The following is a 22,322-nucleotide window of genomic DNA, read 5'->3' on the forward strand; positions in this document are numbered from 1 at the left end:
TTATGCTGAGCCCCCGAGCTGTGGTTTCCCTTGCTGTGTTGGGGCAGAGGGTGAGAGCAGGGGGGGTTGCATGATGGGGAGCAGGAAGGGGTGAGAGCGGGAAGCTGAAGGCTGGAAGGGGCCAGGTCCCCATCACCCTCCCCACACCCCTTGCCTTCCCCTAAGTAACAATACTACACAAGCAGCAGCAATGAGTATCTTTTCTCCAAATATTTACACAGCTTAAATACCCACGTGGGGGAGGGGGATCTTTGCTTTGGCCCCAGCTTGGGCACACATATGGCAGCCCAAGCTCCTGTAGTGACCCTGCCATGGGCTGGACTGGGGGTCGCACCACGTTGCCTACAGGGCTAGACCTCCGCTTTAGTGTCTCCAACCTCATAGGCTCGGGGAGAAGCAGCAGCTCCAGGGACACCGGGGGACAAACAGAGAAAGCGAGGCAAGCAGGGAGGCTCCACACACATGGGGCACGGTGGGGACCTGGAGCCCCCCTGCCCGACCCCTGGTCCCTAGGGGCAGCACTCAGCATGTGGGCTGGGCTGCTGCCCTGCTGCCAGCCTAGGGTGGGTTGCTGAGCTCCTTAATGGCCTGGAGGATTCTCTTCATGTGGCCCACTTTGGTGATCCCCAGGTCCTGCAGGAAGGAGAGAGGGAGCTGACGTGCTTGTAGGGGGCCAGCCCTTGGCTCTCGCTGGCAGGGAAGCTGCAGGGCGGAGGACAAGGCTGCAAAGCCCAGCTCCCCATGCTCTCCCTGCCAGAGCATGGTCCTTGCTAGGAGCCCTCTGTCCTCTTGCAAGCGTGTCCCCATGCTTGGGTGCAGGGGAGGGCATGGTGCTGTTGATCCTGCTTTGGGCAGGCGCACAGAGCCTTGCAAGCTGGAGGGCCGGGACCGACCCCCTCCCCTGTTTGCAGCCCCTGCGTGCAAGCTAAGCAAGCGGTGCAAGCTCAGCCCTGTGGGGCTGGGGCTGGGTGCAGGGTCAGCACCTGCCTTCCCCCCCCCGGTCCCCACAAGGGATGGGGAGAGGAGGGTTGGAGAACACCGTGCTCCCCAGGGCTGGGGGGTCCCTTAGGGGCACAAGGGGGGCTGTACCTTCAGGTCTCTCCTCTCCAGCAGGATCAACTCAGAGCCCTGGATGTCATGCCGGACAAAAATGTCTCTGTACTCCCCTAAACCGAGCGCTTCCAGCCAAGCTGCCACCTCCTCGGAGCCCCACTTGTCCGCTAGCAGGGAGGAAAACCACAGAGGTGGACTGGGCCCCCGCGGAGGCAGCCGAATGCAGCAGGCAGCTGAGGGCAGCAGTGGTGGCAGGCTGCAGCCAGCATCCCCCCTCCCACCCCCAGCTCTGGCAGGGCCAGAGGCCACAGCAGGCTCAGGCTGGAGAAGTTTCTCTTCTCCTTAGCTTACTTACGGAGCATCTGAGCTTCTCCCCCTCAACAAGACCCCCAGCTCTGGGGCAGGGACTTACCCGAAGGGCTGAGCTGTACCATAGCCCCATTCTCCCCCTTGCAGTGGTGGTGGAGTTACAGGGCTGGGGGGCTCCGCATGTCCGTTAGCAGAAAAATTAAGCTCTGAGGGGCTGTTGGTGACAAAGGTGACATCCCCAGGCAGCCAGGACATGCCCTGTCCCCTCCCAGAGGGTCTCTCCACAGCATGCCCGGGACAGGAGGCTGATGGATAGGTCAGCACGTGGGGGTCCCTACCAGCGTGGGCTGCGCCTGTCTCCCTCCCTGGCGTGCCGCCTGCTTTACCTGGGAGCGAGCTGTTGGTCTTCTGCTTTTGCACCTTGTCCTTGTCCTTCCTGGGCTTGGGTATGTTGAGGCGAAGCTTGAAGCTGCCCTTGTTGGTGCTGCTGGTGCTTTCCTGTGAGAAGCCAAGCTGAGTGGGGTGCTACGGCCCCCCTGCAGCCACTCAGTGGGCTATGCCCCCCACCCCGGTCCCTGTGCACCCACCTCCTCAGCGGGGTGGGCGATGGGCCCCAGCCAGTGGATGTCCAGCAGCCTCTGCAGCTCCTGGCCCAGCACGCTCAGGGGGCCGTGCAACGCCTCCTCCTCCTGCGGTGAGTCCAGCTGTGGGGGACAGGGACCATCCCCAGCCCTGCTGCCACCCCCAGAGGTGCCAGCTGAGGGCACGGGCCCCTCCCTTGGGGGCTCGGGGTGCTCTCTGGCCCCCCACTCACCGCCTTCCCTTCCAGGAACGCCCTGGTCTCAGTGTACAGCTCCTTGATGCTCAGCACTACCTCCACAGCCGCATTCCTGCTGAGAAACTGGGGGGCGTGGAGGGGTGACTCCTTGAGCTGCAGGGCCCTGGGGCGGCCAGGTGAAGCTTGCCTTGCACCCCCAGCCCTAGCTCACCTCCGAGGTGCCAGCGGCTTTGTTGGAGAGGGCTTCGCTCAGCGCCAGGGAGCTGGTGTTGACAGCGTGCGCCAGCTCCTGCTCCACGGCTTTGTGAGCCTTGGCTGCCTCGTGGATCCTGCAGGTGAGAGGGGCTGGAGCTGCCGGGGCTCCCCTGGGCTGGATGGGCAGCACGGGACTAGGAGACCCCTGTAGCTCTGGGTGGCCACAGCAAAGCTCCCCCCCGTGCCCACCACATCCCCCATCCAGCAGCCTGACCTGGCGATGAGGGTCTCGGCGACCCGCGAGACCTGCTGCAAGAGGCTGCTCTCCTCCTCGGTCAGGTACTCCATGGACTGCTGGGAGCTGAGCCGTGGCCGGGTGGCTGCTCGGTAGCTCTCCCCCTTCTGCTTGTCCTCCCAGGACTTGAGGGTGCTTTCAAATGCCTGCAGGGGATGGAGATGGCCCCCCTCAGCCTGTCACACCTCCCCGTGCCCCAGCACAGCCCCGCTGCATGGGCCGTGCAACCGTGAGCTCACCCGGTCCCTCGTCAGCATCTGGGCTCGGTTCTTGTGCTGGATCTTGATGACGCCGGGCGGCTGGATCCAGGCTTCTCCATCCACCTGTACGGGGACACCCTCGTCCCCCCGGATGGTGATCTTCACCACGCGGCACTGTGGGGCGGACAGCCCGGGGTTGGCATCGTGACTGGCACGGTGTCACTGGCTTCAGCCTCTGTGCTGGGGCTGAAAAGCCTCCCAGCGCCATGCCAGTGCCAGCCAGGAGCTCAGCTGAGCCACACTGCCCCAGGCTCCGCTGGTGACCCAAAAGCTTTCAGCCACCACACAGGGTCCCTTGCCCCTACCTGCGCGATGCGATGGTGCTGGAGGTTGATGACCCGCGACACAGCCATCTGGATGCTGCCAAAGACGGCCACCACCTCCAGCTTCTTGTCGTCAAAGGATGGAGCCCCGAAGTTCTGTAAAGGACCAGTACACGTGAGACCCCCCCAACTGGGCTCGTTTTGGGACCCAGCTTTTTCCCTCATGTGTGCCCAATGCAGGGACACCCCAGACCCCTGCCCAAGGGTTCCCTGGACTGTTCCCTGGGTTCCCTCCCCACCCTGCAGCACTGGCACTCACGTTGTCCTCCTTGGTGCCTCCCCAGAAGTTGATGCCCCCGGCATAGCTGGGGATGTTGAGGACAGCGATGCCCTGCAAGCTGGGCAGCGAGATGGGCACCCCGTCGCACTGCAAGAGAGGGCTGAGCCTGGGGGGCCGCTGCACTGCTGCCCCCCTGCCCTATCCCTGTTCCCCCGGCCCCATACCTCCAGCTGCACCCGCTGCTCCAGGTTCTTGTAGGTGCGCTGCAGGAGCTCCTTCGTGCCCAGCACCCCGTACCACATCATGTTCTTGGTGCGGCTGCTGCAGGGCGAAGTGGGACAGGTCAGAGGGGCTGTGGGATCCCCCCTGCCTGCCACAGGCTCTGTGCCCTCCCCGGGGCACTGGGCTCAACCAGCCAGCCTGGACTGCTGGCCCTGTGCCTGCCTCAGTTTCCCCACTCCCAGAACAGGGGGGCTGCCCCCTGACTCCCGGGAGATGCACGCTGCCACGGCAATGTTTCCTCTATCCAGGTGCAGAGTGGGTAGATCCCACCAAGCCCTCCTGTGCCTGTTCACACACCTGGGGGGCATCAGCAGCCAGAGCCTCACAGCAGCCCTCCCCCTTCCTGGGGGTGTTTGCAATCTGCCACCCACCCAGGGGTGATCACCCCAGCACCATGGCACTGGCTGCAGGTGGAAAACCTGGTGCAGGAAGGGGTCCCCAGCCAGGCACGGCAGCCCCGAGCCAACCCCGTGGCTCCTGGCATCCTGACGGTCCCTCCTGGTGTGGGCATTAGAGAGCCGGGGGGGGGGGGTACATGTTTTTCCCAGGGAATCTGGGGGGTTTCAGCCAACCTGCACTTCTTGGGGTGCTCATCCCGTTTGTTGTTGAACTCCAGGGAGATCTTCGCATCCAGGCCAATGCCAAAGTAGTTATTCATGACGCATTTCTCTGAGAAGTGGCTGAAAGCAGCAGACAGGGTGGGCGGGTTGGGAGGCAGCTGGACACGGGCAACCGCTGGGCTGGCACGGGGGGACAGGGTATAAAACCCACTGGAGCTGCGGTGTCAGCTCCCAGAGGGGCTGGCACTGGGAAGCCTGACCCAAGCCAGCAGGGATGGCTGGAGCCCCCTCGGTCCCCATGGTGGGACACCCGTGGCACACCCAGGACCTGCCTGCACTGGGCAGGGAGGGAGCCCTGAGCTCCCAGCATGAGCACGGTGCTGGCCCAGGGGCTGGCAGCAAGAGATCCTGCACCGGGCACAGGCAGGCTTCCCTGGTGTGGGCACTGCCAGGCTAGGGAGGGCTGGGCACCAGGGATGCCACACTGGTGGGCAGAGGATGCCCCAGCAGCCATCTCTAAGAGGCAGCGTGGTCCCAGCTCTGCTCCCGTTCAGTGACGGGCAGCAAGGGTGGGCCAGGGTCCCCGGGGCGGGCAGGACCCCAGACTCACAGGGCACTGGGGTCTTCGGGGAACTGCAAGCTGCCGAAGGTGTCTGGCCGGTCCAGGATGATGGAGGAAGACGCGGAGGTCACCGTCTCCCGCCGGGAGCCTGGCCGGAGGGGGAGAGGAGGCAGCTGCTGAACTGGATCCTACCCTGAGCCCATCCCACGGCTCACCCCCATGTCCCCCCCAAAAAGCCACGTGCCCCATTGGCATCTTACTGAGCCTCTCCTCCTCCTTGTTGAGCTCCTCTGAGCTGTCCTTCTTGCTGGGGCCTGCGCTGCCCCGGTAGGCTTGGGTCTGCTTGTTCTGCTCATCCACAGCTGGAAGCAAAGAGGGGCATGACAGCGAGTCTGGGCAGCGCCATGGCCCTCTGCCCCCTCCCTGGGTCAGCCTTGCGGGCTCGTGCCAGGCAGGGCCCAGGGTGGCACCTCTGCCCTGTGTTGGTGATCTCCCTTAGCCACACCAAGCATCAGAGAAGGGCTAATGCCCTTGGATAGCACAGCACTGCTGCCACCCCAAGGATTCCGATGGGGAAACCAAGGCACGGGTTCAGCACCAAACTGCGATGGCTCCGCAGCCCGTGCCAGGCTGCTGCAGTGCCACGCGAGCTGCCAGCCCCCACCACCCCCTCACCTTTCTCCGCCTGCTCAATGATTTGCCGCAGGGCTTTCTTCAGGCTGTTTGCCCGCAGCATGAGCTGCTCCTTGGATTTGAAGATGCGAGGCACGGGGCTGGGGTTGAAGCTGCCGCCTTTCTCCTGGTCCTTGGTGTCAGCAGGGGTGGCCTGCGCCATTCCCTCGGGGACCACAATGGCCTGAGCCTCCTCGTTCAGCTCCCGCACCAGCGAGTCCAGCTTCTCGTTCAGCATGGCGCACTGCGGGATGCCCACCACGCTCAGCACCCTGGGCGCAAGCCGCTGCCCCTGACCAGTGCTGGGTGCTTCCCTGGACACCCGTAGCGCCTGGGCATCCCAAGCGTGAGGGCACTCCATCTTTGCCTAGGCACTCCATGCTTGGCTGGGGACCCTGGGTGCCTGGGCACCCCATGCTTCCCTGGGCACTCTGAGTGTCAGGGAACCCTGTGTGCCTAGACACCCCACGCTTGCCTGGGCACCCCGAGTACCGGGGCACCCCATGCTTGCCTGGGCATCCTGCATGCCTGAGCGCCCCAAGCACAGCACACCCTGATGCACGCACAGCAAGGGCACGGGCCACCAGAGCAGACCCCGCCAGCCCCTCCACTGCCTGGGGGCTGTGCCACCCAGCACACCCCAGCCCTCCAGCTCCCCTGCAACCCACCTTCCGCGCCATCAGCTCAGCCTCCTGCTTGTTCTCCGTTGCCCTTTTGTAAGCCCGGCCGACTTCGGCCACGAAGTCATTGACGGTGCCACAGAGGAACCTGCCGAGGGAAGCAGCAGGCGGGTGGAGGGCGGCATGGCACAGCCAGCTGGGCACAGATGCCAACCGGGGGAGCTGCTAGGATAACACCCCCCTGCACTGGAGGAGCAGTGCCGGGGTTATCTGCCAGGCACCAGCACAGCCAGCAGCCACTGGGGGCCAGACAGGGGACAGCCTGGCCTGGGGGAGGACTCAGCACCCCTGGGGACATGCCCCCAGCTCGGTGGGGGACCTCTGGCACACCCATCGCCAGCCCTCTCCTTACTTTGCAGAGGAGATCACCACGGAGTGCTTGTCCGACTCCAGGATCTTGGCCAGGTGGAAGGCAACAGAATCGGCGTAGTGGGAGATCTGGGCCTGGGGGGGAGAAGGGAGGACAGCTGGAGCCATGACACCCTGCCAGCTGCCCCGCTCCAGGATGGAGCCTTGCCCGGCCAGCCCTGGACCAGGGATGAACAGCCCTCCTCGGCCCACTCCCCCAGCCCCCAGGGCAGCCATGCCCACGCTGCCGGGCAGAGGGGTTGCTCAGCCACAGCAGGAGGGAAACTGAGGCAAGGGGTTGAGAGGCAGCACACGGAGGAGTCCAAAACAGCCTGCCGGTAGCAGGCCAGCTCTACCTCACCTTGCTGCGTGCTCCCAAGTGCACGTGCCAGGCTGAGACCTGCCAGACTCATTTCATCGCACGCAGCCGGCTGCCAGCCCTCTCGCAGCCCCAATCCCCCGGACCTCCGGCATGACCTCTACCTGTGCAATCCCACCCTGCGTGCCCCCTGAGTCGGCTGATGGGGTGAACGGGAACCTGCCCCCCCAGCCTGCCCTCCCCCATCTCAAGCCCTTGGTCCCTAACGGTGCCCACCTGGATGTTGGAGTCCCCGTTCTCCTCCTCCTTCAGGGCCGGGGGGACTGCTTGGGGGCCTCGTAGGTCAGCACGCTCCACCTGCCAAGCAGAGACCACGGCTACCTGCCACCTCCTGGCACCCTGGCACAGGGACACGTGGGCAGGGAGCAAGGACAGGCTGCCTGAGAGGTGCCGAGGCTGGGGGGGAGCCGAGAGGAGCGTGCCCTGCGCCACGCTCACCGGTCCAGCATCTTGGTGGTGGCCCTTTCCAGCTTCTCCAGGATCTGCAGCAGCTGGGTGTCATCGTCACACAGGCTGCCCCAGCCCAGCACCCGCGCCAGGTCATTGCCGGTCCCCAGGGGCAGGACGCCCAGCTGGCACTGCGGGAGAGGGATGGGGTCGGGGGGCTCAGAGCAGCCCCTGAGGGCACCCGCAACACCCCCAACCCCACCGTGCCCATCACTCGCAGCACCCCGGGGCACACGGAGGGGCTCCCAGCTGCGGCAGGTGCCGGCACTGGGGACAGTGCCAGCCCGCGCCGGCAATGCCAGGCACTCCCGCTCACTTGCTTGTGGAGGCCAAGGGCGTCAATCTCGGAGAGCACCCAGCCCACGCTGCCGTCCCCCCCGCACACCAGGATCCGGAAAGTGGAGAACTTCTGGAAGAGGCGCAGCCTGGGGAGGGGGGACAGGAGAGAGGGGCTGGGGGCTGTGCCAGGCTCCTGCCGGGACCCCGCCGGGGCCACCCCGGGGTGCCCAGGCCAGCGCTTACCCCAGGTGCGGGCCCCCGTTCATGAGGTCAAAGACTTGGGCCGGGTTGAGGAACTGCTTGAACTTGCGCAGAAACTTGACGCCCTGGTTGTCCCCACTCTTGGAGTTCACGAAGGCCAGGAGAGGGCTGGAGCAGGTCGAGGGGCAGGTGGCCTTCCAGAAACCTGCAGTGAGCCCAAGCGCGTGAGCCCCCAGCCCTGGCTCCCACCCCCCAAGGACACTGATGGAGACACCTTAGGAGAGCAGAGGCCGCGTGGACACCCTGACTGTGCTGTGCTCGACCCACAGGGTGCTGGGGCCAGGCAGAAGGGACAGTGACCAGGGTGCCCAGGGGATGGTGAGGGGTGGGAGGAAGAGTAAGAGGTGGCAATGGGGATGGGGATGGGGATAGGGATGGGCAAGGCTAGCACTAGGGCAGATCCAAGTTAGGTTCCTGCTCCATCACTGTCCCTGCAGGCACAAAGCGTGTCACCGAGCTGACTCGTGTCCCCAGCCTGCCACTCCAAAAGGGGCAGCGGTGGTGGGCGCACAGGAGGGTCAGTTCCTCGCTGTGCCAACAGCCCAGCTGGGACCGACCCAGCAAAACCACATGGGAATGGGGCACGCTCCCACCCGGGGCTGCTCCCAGGGGTGGCACTGGCAGCCGGTGCGACCACCCCCAGCTCTCACCCCCAGCTCTGCCGCCTGCTCCTACCAGGGCTCTGGCGGGGTAGGTGCGAATGACGCAGAAGCCTCGGGAGGCTTGGCAGCCAGCACCGTGCTTTTAAAGAAATGAGATGGGGAATGAAATGTGCCCAAGGCAGAGGAGGATCAATAACTGGCCTGCAGCCCGCACCCGCCTCAGGCACATCTTGGCCATCCCGGTCCCCGGGCCACAGGCCGGTGCCTGCTGGCTCCTTCCCTTGGCAGACCTGGCAATGCTGCGGCAGGGAAAGCATCAGCCCTCGCTGCCGCTGGCACCGGCCCCACAGCCATTGCACCCAGAGCCCCGCGGGGTGCAACGGGGAGCCCCGGTGCCTCCACCGCACGGGGAGCAGCATCCCCACAGCCCACCGCTGCCCAGCCTGGGCATCGCTTGATCTCCGCTCCCAACCCAACCGAGCAGAGCGGAGCGGCAAAGCAAAACACCAGGGGCTGCTGAGTCAGAGCGTGGGCTGCTGCAGAAGAGCCCGCTGCCAGCGGCACCCGTACGCCGGGGGGGGGACAGTGTGGCAGGAGCGGGGCTGAGGCCTCGCCGGGCTGCTTCCCGCGGTAGCAGAGCCCAGTTGGGCTTGGCAGCAGTCACAGCTGCCGGCCCCGCAGCCACACCAGCCTCGGCTGACTAGGCTGCCGCGAGAGGGACAGGGCAGAGACACTACCAGGGAGCCAGCCGCAAGCAGCCGCGGCTCTGAAGCGGGAGGAGAAGCCGCATGATGGTTACCCTGACAGCATCCCGATGAGTAACGAGAAGCAGATGAGCCACCGGCTGAGCCGAGCAGTGAAAATCATTAAAGAACAAGGAAAGAAATATCCGGAGAAGAACAGATTTTGCTCGGCGGAGGCCAGCTGGGCCCCTCCGGAGAGGGCGAGGGAGACGGGGGTGGGGGTACCCCCGGGCCACAAATTGCTTCTCCCCACCGCACCCCGCAGCCACCCACGCCAGGGGGAAGCTGTGCTCTGCACTACCAAAAAAGGTTCAGACACTGAGAAATAACCCAAGCAAGGGCCTCATCCTCCCCTGTGAGATGCTAAACCATTGGGGTGCAATGGGGGGCACCCCACGTCAGGGGCTCAGGGCTCGTGCCGCTGACCCCCAGCACGGAAAGGACCATGACCAGGGCCACCGCGAGAGGCAGCCTGGCAGGAGCAACCGAAGCCACACGCGGGGAAGAAGTGCCACCCCAAAGCATGGCACCGCCGCAGCCCTGGGGCAGAGCACAAGGCAAGAAGCAGCCTTCAACCAAGGGTGTGGCAGGGAGGTGCATTGACTCTGGAGCCTACTGATGGTGGTGTTTCTGGTGCCCCACAGGAAAGCAGGCACAGTGCCACAAGTCAAAGCCTGCAGGGGAGCTCAGAGCCCTGTCCCAAACAGCCTGTCCCCCCCATGCGCAGCCCAGCCCTGTCCCCTCCGTGACTCACCATCCGAATCGATGCTGTTCAAGGCGGTTGGCGGGATGATGGACACTTTGTACTGGCCCAGGGGGCACCTCTTGCCGAAGAGCTCTTTGCAGGCGCTGTGAACCTGGGGACACAGGGACATGGCATAAGCAAAGCTAGCGGACACAGCACCAAAGCCCGCAGCCTCAGTTTCCCCAGCGATGCACCCAGGAGAGGCAGTGCTGTCTGTGCCATGGGGGGGGGTCAGGGACAGACACATCCTTACGATGGCCTTGCACCAGAGACACCGCCAGTCCTGCAGCCTCCGGACGCTGCCACAGGTCCGGTCGCAGACGGCGCAGCGCGCGCTGACGGGCAGGTTCCCCTCCAGCCACTGGTGGGGCATGGCCACCTGCGGAGAGGGGCAGTCGCCAACTGCACACCAACCCTGCCGCCCCCGCGCGCTAGAGGGACAGCGACACGGGCCACCCCCTTCCCCAAGCACCACGGAAGAGGTGGGCAGGGGATGATGCCCCGCAGCAGGGCAAGGCAGCCTCGGGACCCCTCCCGTGCCCTCTCGTCCCTGCCTGCCCGGCCCCTTGCAGCTGCCAGCGTGTGGGGCAGGGCAGGTGTGTCCCCAGCAAACATCTGGGGGGGCCCCACTTGGAGCGCAATAAGGGCCCTGACACAGGGTGGTGGAGGAGGTGTCCCCAGGCCATGTCCCCGCAGAGCCAAGCCCAGAGGCCACACAGTGCAGGGGACAGCTAGGTGCCAGGGTCCTGCTCCTGATTTCGGCACAGCGAGGCCAGCTCTGCTGGTGGCTCTGTCCTGCCAGGGTCCCTCACGGAGCCTCCCCTGCTTACCCCGTCCTCGTCCTCGATGATTTCAGTGCCGATGGAGGCCAGGGTCGTCCACTTGCAGTTGTTAGTGGCTCTGACAGCACAGCGCTTGTGTGCCTTGAACTTGCAGACTGCACGGGGGGGAGCAGGTGAGGATCAGGGACGGGTCCCACGGGATGAGCAGCCCTGGTCCCCAACCCCTCCGCAGCTGGTGACAGCAGCCGGTGGGCATCACCCCACATCCCTCCTGCTCCGGGCCAGCCTCGGAGAGGGTCCCCCACCGTGGTCCCGGCCCCAGCCCACCCCCCAGGAGGACGCCAGCACTGACCTTCGCAGGAGAGGCCGTGGGAGGTGACCCCCGGGAGGGCTTCGCGGCACACGTTGCAGAAGGTGGGGCGGGCGTGGGAGCAGGCGTACCAGTTGTGCATGCCCGAAAAGTGCTCCATGTTGAACTGCGTGGCCTGCTGGGGGGCACAGCCCTGCCCCATCAGTCCCCTGGGACCCCCAGCTGGCACTCCCTCCCTCCTAGCCCCCCTGAGTCCCCCCAGCCCCACTCCCAGCTCCTGTCCTCCCCGTGGGGCCGCGCCAAGGGTAGCAGCTCCTGTCCGGCAGCCAAAGGCGCCACCGGCTCCTGGGGGGTACCCACTCGCAGATGAGCACCCGCGCAGCCCCCTGCCCACGTCACCTCATGGATCTCCCACTTCTGGACAGATTTCAGGGCACTGATCCAGTCCTCCATCTCCTTCCGGTTCTCCGCACACAGGATGAGCTTCCGGAATGGCGTGATCACCTGCAACAGCCACCGTCCCCCTGTCCCCTTGCAAGGCCACCCCGCGGCCAGCCGGCCCCCAGGAGAGCAGCCCCTGGCAAACCCTGGCACACCGCCACTGGTGCCACCTCCAGCAGCACGAGGCCGCGCTGCAGGGTGCCCCATGGCTCTGTGGGGAGCGGGGCGGCCTGAGGTGCCTCCCAGCGAGGTGCTGAGGTGGAGGGGCACAGCGGGTAGCCCCGCACCTCCCTCACCGTGAAACTGTTGTTGATGTTCTTGGTGCTGGTCTCGGCCACGCTGGCATCGGACAGGTCCACCTCGTCAAAGATCAGGGACTGTGGGGGAGAAACCGGAGCCCCAGTCCACCAGGCAGGGATTTCGGGCTCCTCCCTGGGCTCGCAGGCTCAAGCCCCCTCCCAGCCTACCTTGGCATCCTTGGCATAATAGAGCGTCCTGCCCCGCAGCTTGAAGTATCGCCTCTTCCACCTCTGGAAGGAGCTCGTCTGCTTCAGCAACAGCCCCTCCTTCACGCTCTTCTGCAGAGACCACAGGGTCGTGAGCTCCCGCAGTCCCCAGGACCCCCAAAGCCACCCCACTCCCTCCGGTGACGCCAGTCCCTGGGTCACCAGGAGCTAAGCGGTGCCCAGGGCACAGATGGGACATTCCGGGGTTCACACTGTGCTGGATGTAGCAGAGTAAATCATGTCCATTGCCTGCCATACCCTGGGCATTGGGCACTTCATGTGATTCGGGAGGATGCTGCTGGGCGCGGCAGCGTTGGCAGCTGGAGGTCTCCAGCAGCGCAGAGCCACCGCTGCCGGTCGCTTCCTCCCCATCCCCAGAGCAGCGCCCAGGAGAGCCTCGACCTGCTGCAGCTCCCTGGAAGCCAAGGGCAGAGCCGGGGCTGAGAGAGCTCCCTTGGAGGGGACACCGATGCCCCAAAGCCACCAGGAACGCGTCTTGGAGTTGGCATTACCCGGGCACTGCGGCCCCAGCCTCTTTGCTGGGTTGGGGAGCAGACGGCCGGGATGTGGCCAGCCCTGCCGAGCCCCCATAGCCCCCGGAGGGGACAACCTGGGGCCAAGGGCAGCCGGCAGCAGGCAGAGCATCCCCTTGCAGCGCAGCGCATCCCTGCAGCCTGGCCGCCCGTCCTCTGCCCTCCCCGATCCACAGCACCTGCCAATATTTACCCTCCTTGCAGCAGTGTTTACAAGGCTCAATTAATTAGTGTTTGCAACACGGCTACGAGCCTGTGCCGAGCGGGGTGGCAGAGATGCTCTGGCACTGCCTAATCTTTGATTGTATCTTCTTTAAACACCGCCGGCAGCCCCATTCAGCTGCTCCTCTGCAATTAGCCGCAACGGCGGTTGTATCAGATCCCGGCACACAACGACAAGGCACATTTAACGGCATATTAGCACTGGGCACCGAGGGCATCACGAGAGAGCCACAGCCCCGGGGCTCTGCGCTTCTGTGCCCAGCCCACGTGCTGCAAGAGGTGGCACCCAGGCGCCTGCCTGCCTGCAAACACATCGGCCCCTGGCCTCGGCATTAACCCACTGCCCCACGGCTCCAAACGAGATGGCCAGAGCACCAGGAGCAGCAGGAGCCTCCAAGGTCACAAAGAAGCCAAAACCCCACCTGGGGTGCTCCCAGAGCCTCAGCTCCTCCAAATGCCTGACCCCTCCCCAAGCCCCCCAGGGCACGCACCAGGATGTCCCCAGCTCTCTTCCAGCTTGCAGCCCCGAGTTCGGAAAGGGACGTTTTAAGCCTTTATTGCTCCCTATCAACGCTTTGCCCACCCAGGACTGGTGCAGGGTTTGGCTGTGGTTCGTCGCCGTGCTGCCTGCGACTGATGGTGCAGGTTCAAACAGCACTGGTGTCCCCAGTGCCAGTACCCAGGGACCCACCGCGTCCCCTCCCCGGCCTCTTGGCTGCAAGAGCACACAGAGGAGACAGTGAACCCAGAGCTGCCCTGAGCCCAGACTGTGACACAACCAGCAAGGGGAGCATGGCCTTTCAGGGGGGTCCAGCTGCAACCCCCAAATCCACATACAAACCATGCACCCAAGAAGTCCCTGCCCCACGTCAGGAGGGGACAGGGCAGGGTCCTGCCACGGCCAGGTGGGATCCAGCCACAAACACCACTTCCACCACACCTGCTTGCATGCGGCGGATGCAGGCACAGGCTCTGGGTTTGCTGCAATCATTGCTTTTGCTGCAAAGGACAGGCAGCATGTGACGGCGAGGAGCAGCGTGGGGGAGCCCGTGATGGTGAGGAGCCAGAGAACTTGATGAGAAGGAGAAGGAGGAAGAGGCAGGTCCGTGACTGTGGCTCGGGGCTATCGCAGCAGGGGTCGGAGCCAGCGTTGCAGCGGGGCGCGGGCGCTCAGCAGAGCCCCCACCACCTCCGCCGTGACACCCGTTAGAGTTTTACGACACCTGCAGTGCTGTGGCTATGGGGGGGCGTGCCTCAGTTTCCCCTCCAGTGCAGACTAACTAATCACCAGCATCCCAGCGTGGGGCATCAAAGCTGGTGCAGAGAAGCTTGGGGGGGACCTCTCCCCACGTCCCCCCTTGGGTGCTTCCCAAAACATGCCCGGGGTGCCCCACGCATGGCAGCAAAGCCCAAGCCCTCTACCCCACCACCCACAGCATCTTGCCACACAACCACTTACGCCTGCGGCTGCCCGTCCAGGCTCCGTCACCCCCAGCGCTGACATGATGGGACACAGGTTCAGTCGGTACCAGTGTTGCCAGCGTGGGGCCAGCCAGCCCGCCCCCTCCCTGGGGAAAATGAGGCAGGTCTCCTCTCGGAAATGAGCCATGGAGCCCGGCTGTGCCACACTGCCTGGGCAGGCACACAAGTCTGGGGTGCCAGAGGGCTGTTTCAGGGTCTCACTGGGGTGAGCCACCCCCACACACCTGATTTTTTGTCCATGGGTCTCAGCCAGGAGCAGCCGGTGCTGCCCTGTGCCGGGAGCAGCTCCCCAGTGGCTCAGCGGTTTTGGACCTCTGTTTTTGGCACTAGGGACGGGAGGAGACCTGGGAGGCACCTGATGGCCAAGGCCACCAGCAGACCCGGCCACGCGGTGGGAAGCCGCGCTGCAGCGGGCAGCGTTGAGCAAGCCCGTTGTTTCCCCTTCACAAACAGGAAAGGGGTGGGGAAGGCACAGGCCGGCAGTCGGGGTGAGCGGCAGGCGGGACGTGCCGGGGTGGCATCACCCCTGCAGTGCTGACTCCCCCAGAGCCCCAACCAGGGCTCCAGGGTCACCCCAATAATACAATCCCCTATAGCAAGTGGCTGTTAGGTACCCTATAGCTCCCAGGAGCAGGAGCTGCACACCCGCAGCAGTTTTTCCTCCTGGAGAGCTTTCGGAGACACTGACAGCCCCCGGCCACTGAGGTGGGAGCTCTGCACTGGCCACTGCACAGCCCCGAGCGTGGCATGCCACTCGCACCCCGAACCGAGCCCTAGCCCCTCCACTCACCCCAACCGCAGCTCTTCTGGCTGATGAGCCCCAGCCAGCCCTGCAGGGAGCCACAGCGAAGCCAACGCTGGCTCCATCCCAGCAACAGAGGCGGCGACACGGCATGCCGATGCCCAGAGCGATGCGCAACCTGCCCAGCCACCAGCCCGAGGCCGGCTCCCCTCTGCGGGGCTCTGCCCCAGCCCTCCCCTGCCCCACCTCGGGGACCCTACCTGCTCTCTCCAGCCCGAGGGGCTCAGCACCACCCGGGATGTGCCCAGCACCGGGGGGTCCTGGAGGTGCAGGGCGGGGAGGCAAAGGCAAGAATGAAACCACCGGGGTTTGTGGAGAAACTGCCACCTCCGCCTCAGCCACAGCTGGTGGAGGGCAAGCGGCACCGGGGCCTCGGAGGGGACGCAGCTAAAAATAGCCCGGGGAGCATGGCTGGCCACCGGCAATGTGCCCCGCCGGGACTGGGCTGGTCCCCAGGGGCCATCATGCCACAGGCTGGCTGTGTGCTCGGCACAAGCAAGATGGCTTGAAGCGCAGCCCAGGGGAGCTCGCCTCCCTCCAGGACCGCACCCCAGCAGGGCTTCTTCCAGGCCAGGGTGCACCCCGAAATGCCGGCTCTTCCCTCAGCCCTAAGGCAGAGCCCCGGGATGCTGCTTTGAACCCCCACCCCACTCTCCCAGCTCTGCCACCACCATCCCCGGGAAGAGCCTTGTAGTGCAGCCAGGTTTGACCACAGCTGTGTCGGGAGGGTTTTCCTGCTGGGATCAGCTTGGACAGCGAAGGAGCTGCTGGAGAAGAGCCAGGAAGGCTGTTACTCGGGAATACTGGTGCATATGGCTGGTGGGCACCACAGTGGCTGCCCACCTGGCTTGCAGCCCTACACCGCTCCTGCTGCGATCTGCTTGGCCCCATGGCAACACGATGCCTCACCCGGGGAGAAGGAGAGGGGACCGAAAACCCGCCGATGCACCGACCTGCATTGCACCAGCATCATCCCGGGCAGCCGCCCTCCTCCAAATGCAGCAGCCCACTGGGCAGGTGCCAGGATCCAGTCGGGTCAGAGCTCATCCCCCCACAGCAGGGGAGAGCTGGCAGCCCTGCAAACAGCCCGGCTACGGGGCCACCAGCATCTGCTGGGCACCCCGTGGGCTGGAGTCAGTTGGAAACCTTATCAGGCTTTGTGATGTGGCAGAGCTCTTCCGGGACCAGGCAGCCAAGGGCTCGGTGCCCATGGGGTGCCATGGCCCCACAGGCTCAACTGCATCCGCGCTCCCTGAGGATGTAGCCTGCTGCCATTGCAGGACCCCAAATCCCCCTTCCCAGTGCTGGGGGGATCCTTGAAAGGAGATTCCGGCACCGGTCCTGACATGCCATTATGTGGTGCCATGAGGCACCGCTCAGGCCATCGGAAGGGGACAGAGGATTAACAAGGACGAGAGGAATGAGGGAAGGAGCCCTCAGAAGAAGGGTGATCCTCCCTACACCTCATCCTCCAGCAGTCACGACCTTCGGCTGTTTTTTAGAAATGAGCTCATGCTTCCCTATCTACAGCCACATCGGTCCCCGAGCATCCCACCGGCAGACATCCTGCGCCAGCCCACCCCGTGCCAGTCCCCCCGCCCCTCGTGCCCGGGTACCAGTGGGCACCGCCGCAGCTCTCCCACCCTGCCCAGCCGCTGACGGGCAAGAGCGGCGCTTGCATAATGGAAAATGTGAGCGGGGAGAGGGCAGCGCGTCTGAGAAACCTCACAAACATCCGGCTGGCGACACTGGGGCTATCTTTACACCCCAGGCACCGGCTCGGCGAGCCCTGATGAACAAGAGCAAGCCGAGCCTCCCCTGCCCTGCTGCAGCCTCAGCAGGGACGGTCCCAGGCAGCATCACTCTGCCCTGCGGCACGGTCCCACTGCGGGGAATGACCCAGTGACCAGCTGGCCGTGGCGTGGCTGGGGATGGCGGGGAGCTATGGGCATGGAGCCCAGGGGAGGTCACCTGGAGCTGCCGAGGATCATGGAGATACTCAGACCATGGGTTCTGAACATCTCCACGGATGGAGACTCCACAGCCTCTCTGGGCAGCCTGTGCCAGCGTTTGACCAATCTCACAGTAGAAAAAGTGTTTTCTTGTGTTCAGATGCCATTTCCTACTTTTTCATCTGTGTCCATCATCCCATCGGCGGACACCACTGAAAAGAGCCCAGCTCCCTCTTTGCTGCACCCTCCCCTTCAAATATTTACCTACATCACTGAGGACACCCCAGCCCCACCCTCCCCTCCAGGCTGAACAGTCCCAGCTCTCCCAGCCTCTCCCTGTACGAGAGATGCTCCAGTCCCTCACCAGTGTCAAGCCAGGGGGATGGACTGCCCGGGAGCCACGTGCCACCCTCCTGATGCAGGAAGGAGGTTTCCAGGCCTGGCCCCAGGGGCCCTACCTTGCTTTCCTTGTCTTTTGGCCAGGATCCGGCCCTTGCGGGCAGCCTTCCCCACAGCCTGGCTCTGCAGCACCGCCCTACCAGGCCCCCCGCAGCTGCCCCAACACCCCTACATCTACAGGCACCACTCGCCCCATCCCTGGGGCAACCTGAGCCTGCAGGGTGCCCAGTGCCTCCAGCAAGGACCAGGAGCACTCGTTCCTCAGGGTACCAGCAAGCCCAGTGACCTCCTCCAGCCCCCCAGGAGGATACTGGCGGGTCCCCCAGCCCCACCGAGCGGCTGTGATGTACCCCAGCATCAGGAATTCGGGAACGTGATCCCCCTTTCTAAACGGCAGACAAGCCATGCCCCTGCCTGCCATGGCCGTGCACATTGCGCCCACCCCGTAGGCAATGCTCCTATCCCTGGCATGCACCCCCCCGTGCCCCCCTTGGTGCCTGCAGCCCCCCAGCTCTGGTGCAAGCACCCCCGGCTCTGCTGCAAGCACCCCAGGACCAGTTGCTTGCTGCAGCTCCTTGCAGCCGGAGCCGAACTGAGCAGAGCTGCCGGATCGCTCCCCGCCTCCGCTCAGCTGCTGGGAGAGCCTGTGCCGAGGCAGCGCCGGGAGCTGAGCACCCGGCCCACGCAGGCAGGATGTGCCCCCCCCCCCCCCCCCCCGTTTGCCAGCACCTCAAATGCCTTGGTGCACCCCAGAGCAGGTGCCCCCTCCTTCCCCATCGCCCCTTCCCTCCATGCCCAGCCCTAAAGGGGACCAGCGCCAGGGTGCAGCACAGCATCCCCCTCCCGCTCTGCCCTTGCACTCCCAAAACCTGGCACAGGCAACCGGCAGCCCCCGGCCACGATGAGGAGGAGGAGGAGGAGGGGGCGGCAGCAAGACCCCATCCGTCCTGGGGCCATTCAGCCCGGCGGGGGCACCTGCGCCTGGCAGCTGTCATTGTCACCGAGCACAATGGCCTCGACGCCTCCGTGCCGAAGCCGGCACAAAGCGCCCCGCGGGGCGCCCCGGCAATTACAGCCCAGAGAAAGCCAAGCTGGGGCTGTGGAGTGGGGAGACGTGATTGATGGGGAGGTTTGAGGAGAGCATGGGGGAACAGGCATTTGGCGGGGGGGGGGACGGGGATGGATGCTGGGAATGGGGAGCAGGTATCAGGAAGGATTCAGCAGATCCTGAAATGATCCTCACCCACTCCTGTCCCCATGGGGCTGGACAACACCCTGGCGCGGGGAAGCTGCTCGCTCCCATCACCAGGGACCAGGGTCCCCCCAGTCAGTGTGGGTGGGCAGTGGGGTGGGGGTCTGACCCTTCCCAGCCCCCCAGTATGGCAGGCTCCAATAGACCCCCTCCAGCACCCCAACCACCACTGACAGCCAAAAAATAGGCCAGCCTGCCCCCCGCCCCCGCCGCTAACCCGGTTATCTCTCGGGAGTCTCGGGAGCTGCAGCCCTGGCACTAGACTCTCCCTCCCTCATTAACTGTGTGCTAATTAGGTACCTGCCCCAGTCTCCGGGGTGCAGGCAATGGTTCCCCCCCATCCCAACCCCGCATGGGTGCACAGGGGTGTCAAAGCAGCTCGGAAAGGTGCCTGCCACGGCACACGTGCTGCCCATCCCTCGGCTGCAGCTGTGGCCATGGCCAGAGGGACATGTGCCGCGGCACAGCTATGAGCCAGGGACAGCCCAACCTGGGTGGCAGCAACAATCGCATCCCAAAATCCTCGTCTCTGTAGGGAAGGAAGGAGCCCATCCGGCAAGGAGCCAGGCTGGCAAGCATGGTCCTGCCCATCCAGACCAAGGCAAAGGGACCCTTGGGGAAAACCCTGAACCCCGACACTGAAAACACTTAGATTTGGGGGGGGAGAATGCACGCACAGCTTGCTCTCAGCCCCCTCCAACACCAGCCCTGCCCGGCGCTCACCCCTCTCTCTTCCTCTCTCCCAGCTCCACAGGCCATTAACCCAGCCGCGTCCTTTCCGCCTGCCCATCCATCACGCCGCCTGCCTCCCCTGGCACGCTGCGCGGCATCACCTCCTGCATGGCTAATTGCCGACGCCGGGCAGGATGCGGGCAGCAGCCGCGGCAGGCAGGGAGCCGGCAGCTCAGCCTTTCCCCACGCGTAGCCTGTCAGCCGGCGAGGCTGGACCTGCTGATGGCACGGAGGGGCTTTGACGCCTGGGCTGGGGGCTCACGGCGCGCTCGTGTCCCTGTGCTGCTGCTGCTGCAGGACACGGGCACAGCCCGGCCATCCGCCCTTTTCTCTCAGGTTTCCTGGCATTGACGAATCCCTGTGATATCCCCTGTGCTCCACAGCACGGCAAACCCCTCCCGCACGGCAAAAGCCCAGCAGCAAACTCCAGTGGCTCCTGCCACCCCTCCGGGAGGGTGCTGAGGGCTCGCACACAGCACCAAGCATCCCCAGGACCCTGCCCACCGGCCTGGCTTCCCACCATGCCCCCCCGCGCAGCACCCTGCACCCCAGCACAGCCCACGGCACCCACCTGGCAGTCAGGTCGGAGCAGGCAGAGGAGGGGCCAGCCTGCTCCAAAGAAGGGGAAACTGAGGCACGGTCCTTGAGCAGCCAGAGGGACTCAGCAAGAGCCCCCCCAGCGCCGCCTGCCCCAGAAATGTCTCCTGCCAACTGGGAAAACCCCACGGTGCCAGGTTGGGAGCGTGTGACTTCCGCAACCCTGGGCAAACGCCCTTTGCCCCCCTCGTGCCAGTGTGCCAGGGTTGGCACAACAGCCAGGCCTGGGCCAGCAGGAGGGAAGCTTGCCCCAGCCCCGAGCAGCCCCGAGCTGCCACCAGACCCGGCACACCGCCCCATCCCCACTGCCTCCCTCCATGCCCACGGCACCCAACACCAGAGCCCAGGGGCACCCCCCTGCTCTGCAACTGCATCCCCCCGCGGTGTTTTCTCAGCTGTCCCCCCTCCCCGGGGCAGCACGGCCACCAAATCCCCACCGAGGGGTGGCTGGTGCCGGAAGCCGGCTGCGGGGGGATTGCTGGCACAGCCCCAGGGTGAGGGTCCGCCCCACGGCGCGGCAGCCCCCGCGTGCCCACCAGCACTGCAGGCACCGCCTTGACTCACACCACCGCCTCCTTCCCGCAGCCAGGAGGTGGATGCAAAGGGACCGCTCACCCAGCACGTCGCCCAGAGCATCCTCCCCACATCGTGCCCGCTCACCCAGCACGTCGCCCAGAGCATCCTCCCCACATCGTGCCCGTATCCCCCCTCCCCAAAACGCCCCCCCCAAGCCTCCTCCTCTCCCCGCTTCCCACCTGGTCGTTCAGCCCAGGTTACTTCTCCCTGTGCTTCAGGCAGGAGGTGCCTGGCCATTTCACCATCCCCACCTAGGACACCTACGGCCGCCCACTCCTGTTTGGCCAGAAGGCGCCGCACCCCGTATTTTTGTAGGTCCTACCAAAATAGCTTCCTCTGAGCAAGCTGCGCACACACACACAAGCTGCCCTCATGATGAAAAAAGAGTGTCACATCCGACCTCAAAGGTGTCCCCATCCACCCAGCAAACCATCACGGGGGACTGGATCTAGGGAAGGCTGCGGGAATGGGGCCCGCAGGGGAGCTGGCATAGCCGAATTAATCTGGGGCGCTGGGAAAGATGCCGGCTCCATTTTGCCACCCACCAGGCCCTGCACACGCAGTGCCTGCAGCGGGGTGTGGGATCCCAGGAGCCTACGGCACCGCGACGACCCTAAATCTCACCTCCAGAGTGTCCATGGGGCAGAGCCTTCCCGAAAGAGCCCCCTTTCCCCAGGGGCAGGCGGGGGGAACCCAGGGGATACAAATATGGGAAGAATTGGGGGGGGGGGTGGGGGTGTTCTGGGTATGGGAGAGACCCTATCCCCAAACAGTGGGGTAAAATCCATGCTCCACAGCCCCACAGGACGAATGCTGACCCTGCCACCGTGGGGTTTGCACCTTTTCCATGTGCCCTTCCACAGGGCACAGGGGGCCAGTCCCCTCCTGGCGCTGCCCGGGCACCGGCTGGGTTCGGTCTGCAAGCAGCAAGTGCCTGGCACTGATTTACACCCCAGAGTGGGTGAAACCCCCCTCCTCGTTCTCGGCACGGACCCCGCGCGCCAGCCAGCCCCTCGCCCCAGGCTCCCGCGCCCCTGACCTTGCTCCTCATCTGCCCCGAGGTGGACACCTTCCGGATGAGCTTGTGGGAACTGTCCTGCTCGCCCTCACTGTCGGACGACTCCTCGCCGCCCGCCTCTGGCGAGATGGGTGCCAGCTTGTCCGAGTCCAGGGATGACACCGATTCCCGGGTCTTCCTCAGGAACAGGTCCCCGGGCACCAGCTTCTCGGCCATCTTCCCACCCGGCTTGGCTCAGGGCTCCGCCGCCTCCTGTGACAGCCCTGGGAGGACAAGGACACACAGGAGTGGAGGAAGAGCCCTGAAACGGGGTGCATGGCCCCTCACCCTCTATGGCTCGGCCAGCCAGGAGGTGCAATCCTGGAAATCAGGGGAGACAGCGCTTCCTCACCCAGGAACGCCACTCAGGGTGGCTTCCTTGCAGGCAAAGTTTTCCTGCCTTGCCTTTTTTTTCAGTGTCCCGACTCTTCCTCACCCTGCCTGGCATCCCAACACCATCCCTCGCTCCGCCGTGGGAGACTGCGGCCACCCCACGCCCTGGCATTGGGGTGCACCTCCCTTGCCGCAGCCTGCGCCAGCCCCCCCTCTGGTGCCCATCCCCAGGGTGCTCGGCTGCCCTCAGTGGCCGGGGGGGGGGGAGAGGGGGGGGTCTCCATGAAAAGCAGCGGCTGCCTCCCACCATCCACCTTGCTTGCTCCGGCAGCCGGGAAGGGCTGGGAGCATCT

The 22,322-nt window shown here is 65.1% G+C and overlaps 1 protein-coding gene across 1 annotated transcript; it reads right to left on the reverse strand.

The window, feature by feature from the left end:
* Nucleotides 1-362: 362 nt before the first annotated feature.
* LOC127019565 (diacylglycerol kinase delta-like) lies at nt 363-21,813 on the reverse strand. Its single transcript, XM_050901679.1, is given in 30 exon segments — nt 363-633; nt 1,090-1,253; nt 1,743-1,860; nt 1,950-2,066; nt 2,177-2,263; nt 2,352-2,469; nt 2,610-2,776; nt 2,870-3,004; nt 3,196-3,309; nt 3,473-3,580; nt 3,658-3,754; nt 4,288-4,395; nt 4,886-4,985; nt 5,098-5,199; nt 5,513-5,753; nt 6,178-6,277; nt 6,542-6,633; nt 7,133-7,173; nt 7,176-7,213; nt 7,355-7,494; nt 7,680-7,788; nt 7,886-8,048; nt 10,003-10,105; nt 10,247-10,372; nt 10,824-10,930; nt 11,128-11,260; nt 11,485-11,589; nt 11,823-11,903; nt 11,994-12,104; nt 21,619-21,813. Coding segments are annotated over 30 exon segments (3,495 nt in total). The 3' UTR covers nt 363-558.
* Between the last annotated feature and the right edge of the window lie 509 nt (nt 21,814-22,322).

Source organism: Gymnogyps californianus, chromosome 9, assembly GCF_018139145.2.
Source record: "Gymnogyps californianus isolate 813 chromosome 9, ASM1813914v2, whole genome shotgun sequence".
Taxonomy (NCBI): domain Eukaryota; kingdom Metazoa; phylum Chordata; class Aves; order Accipitriformes; family Cathartidae; genus Gymnogyps; species Gymnogyps californianus.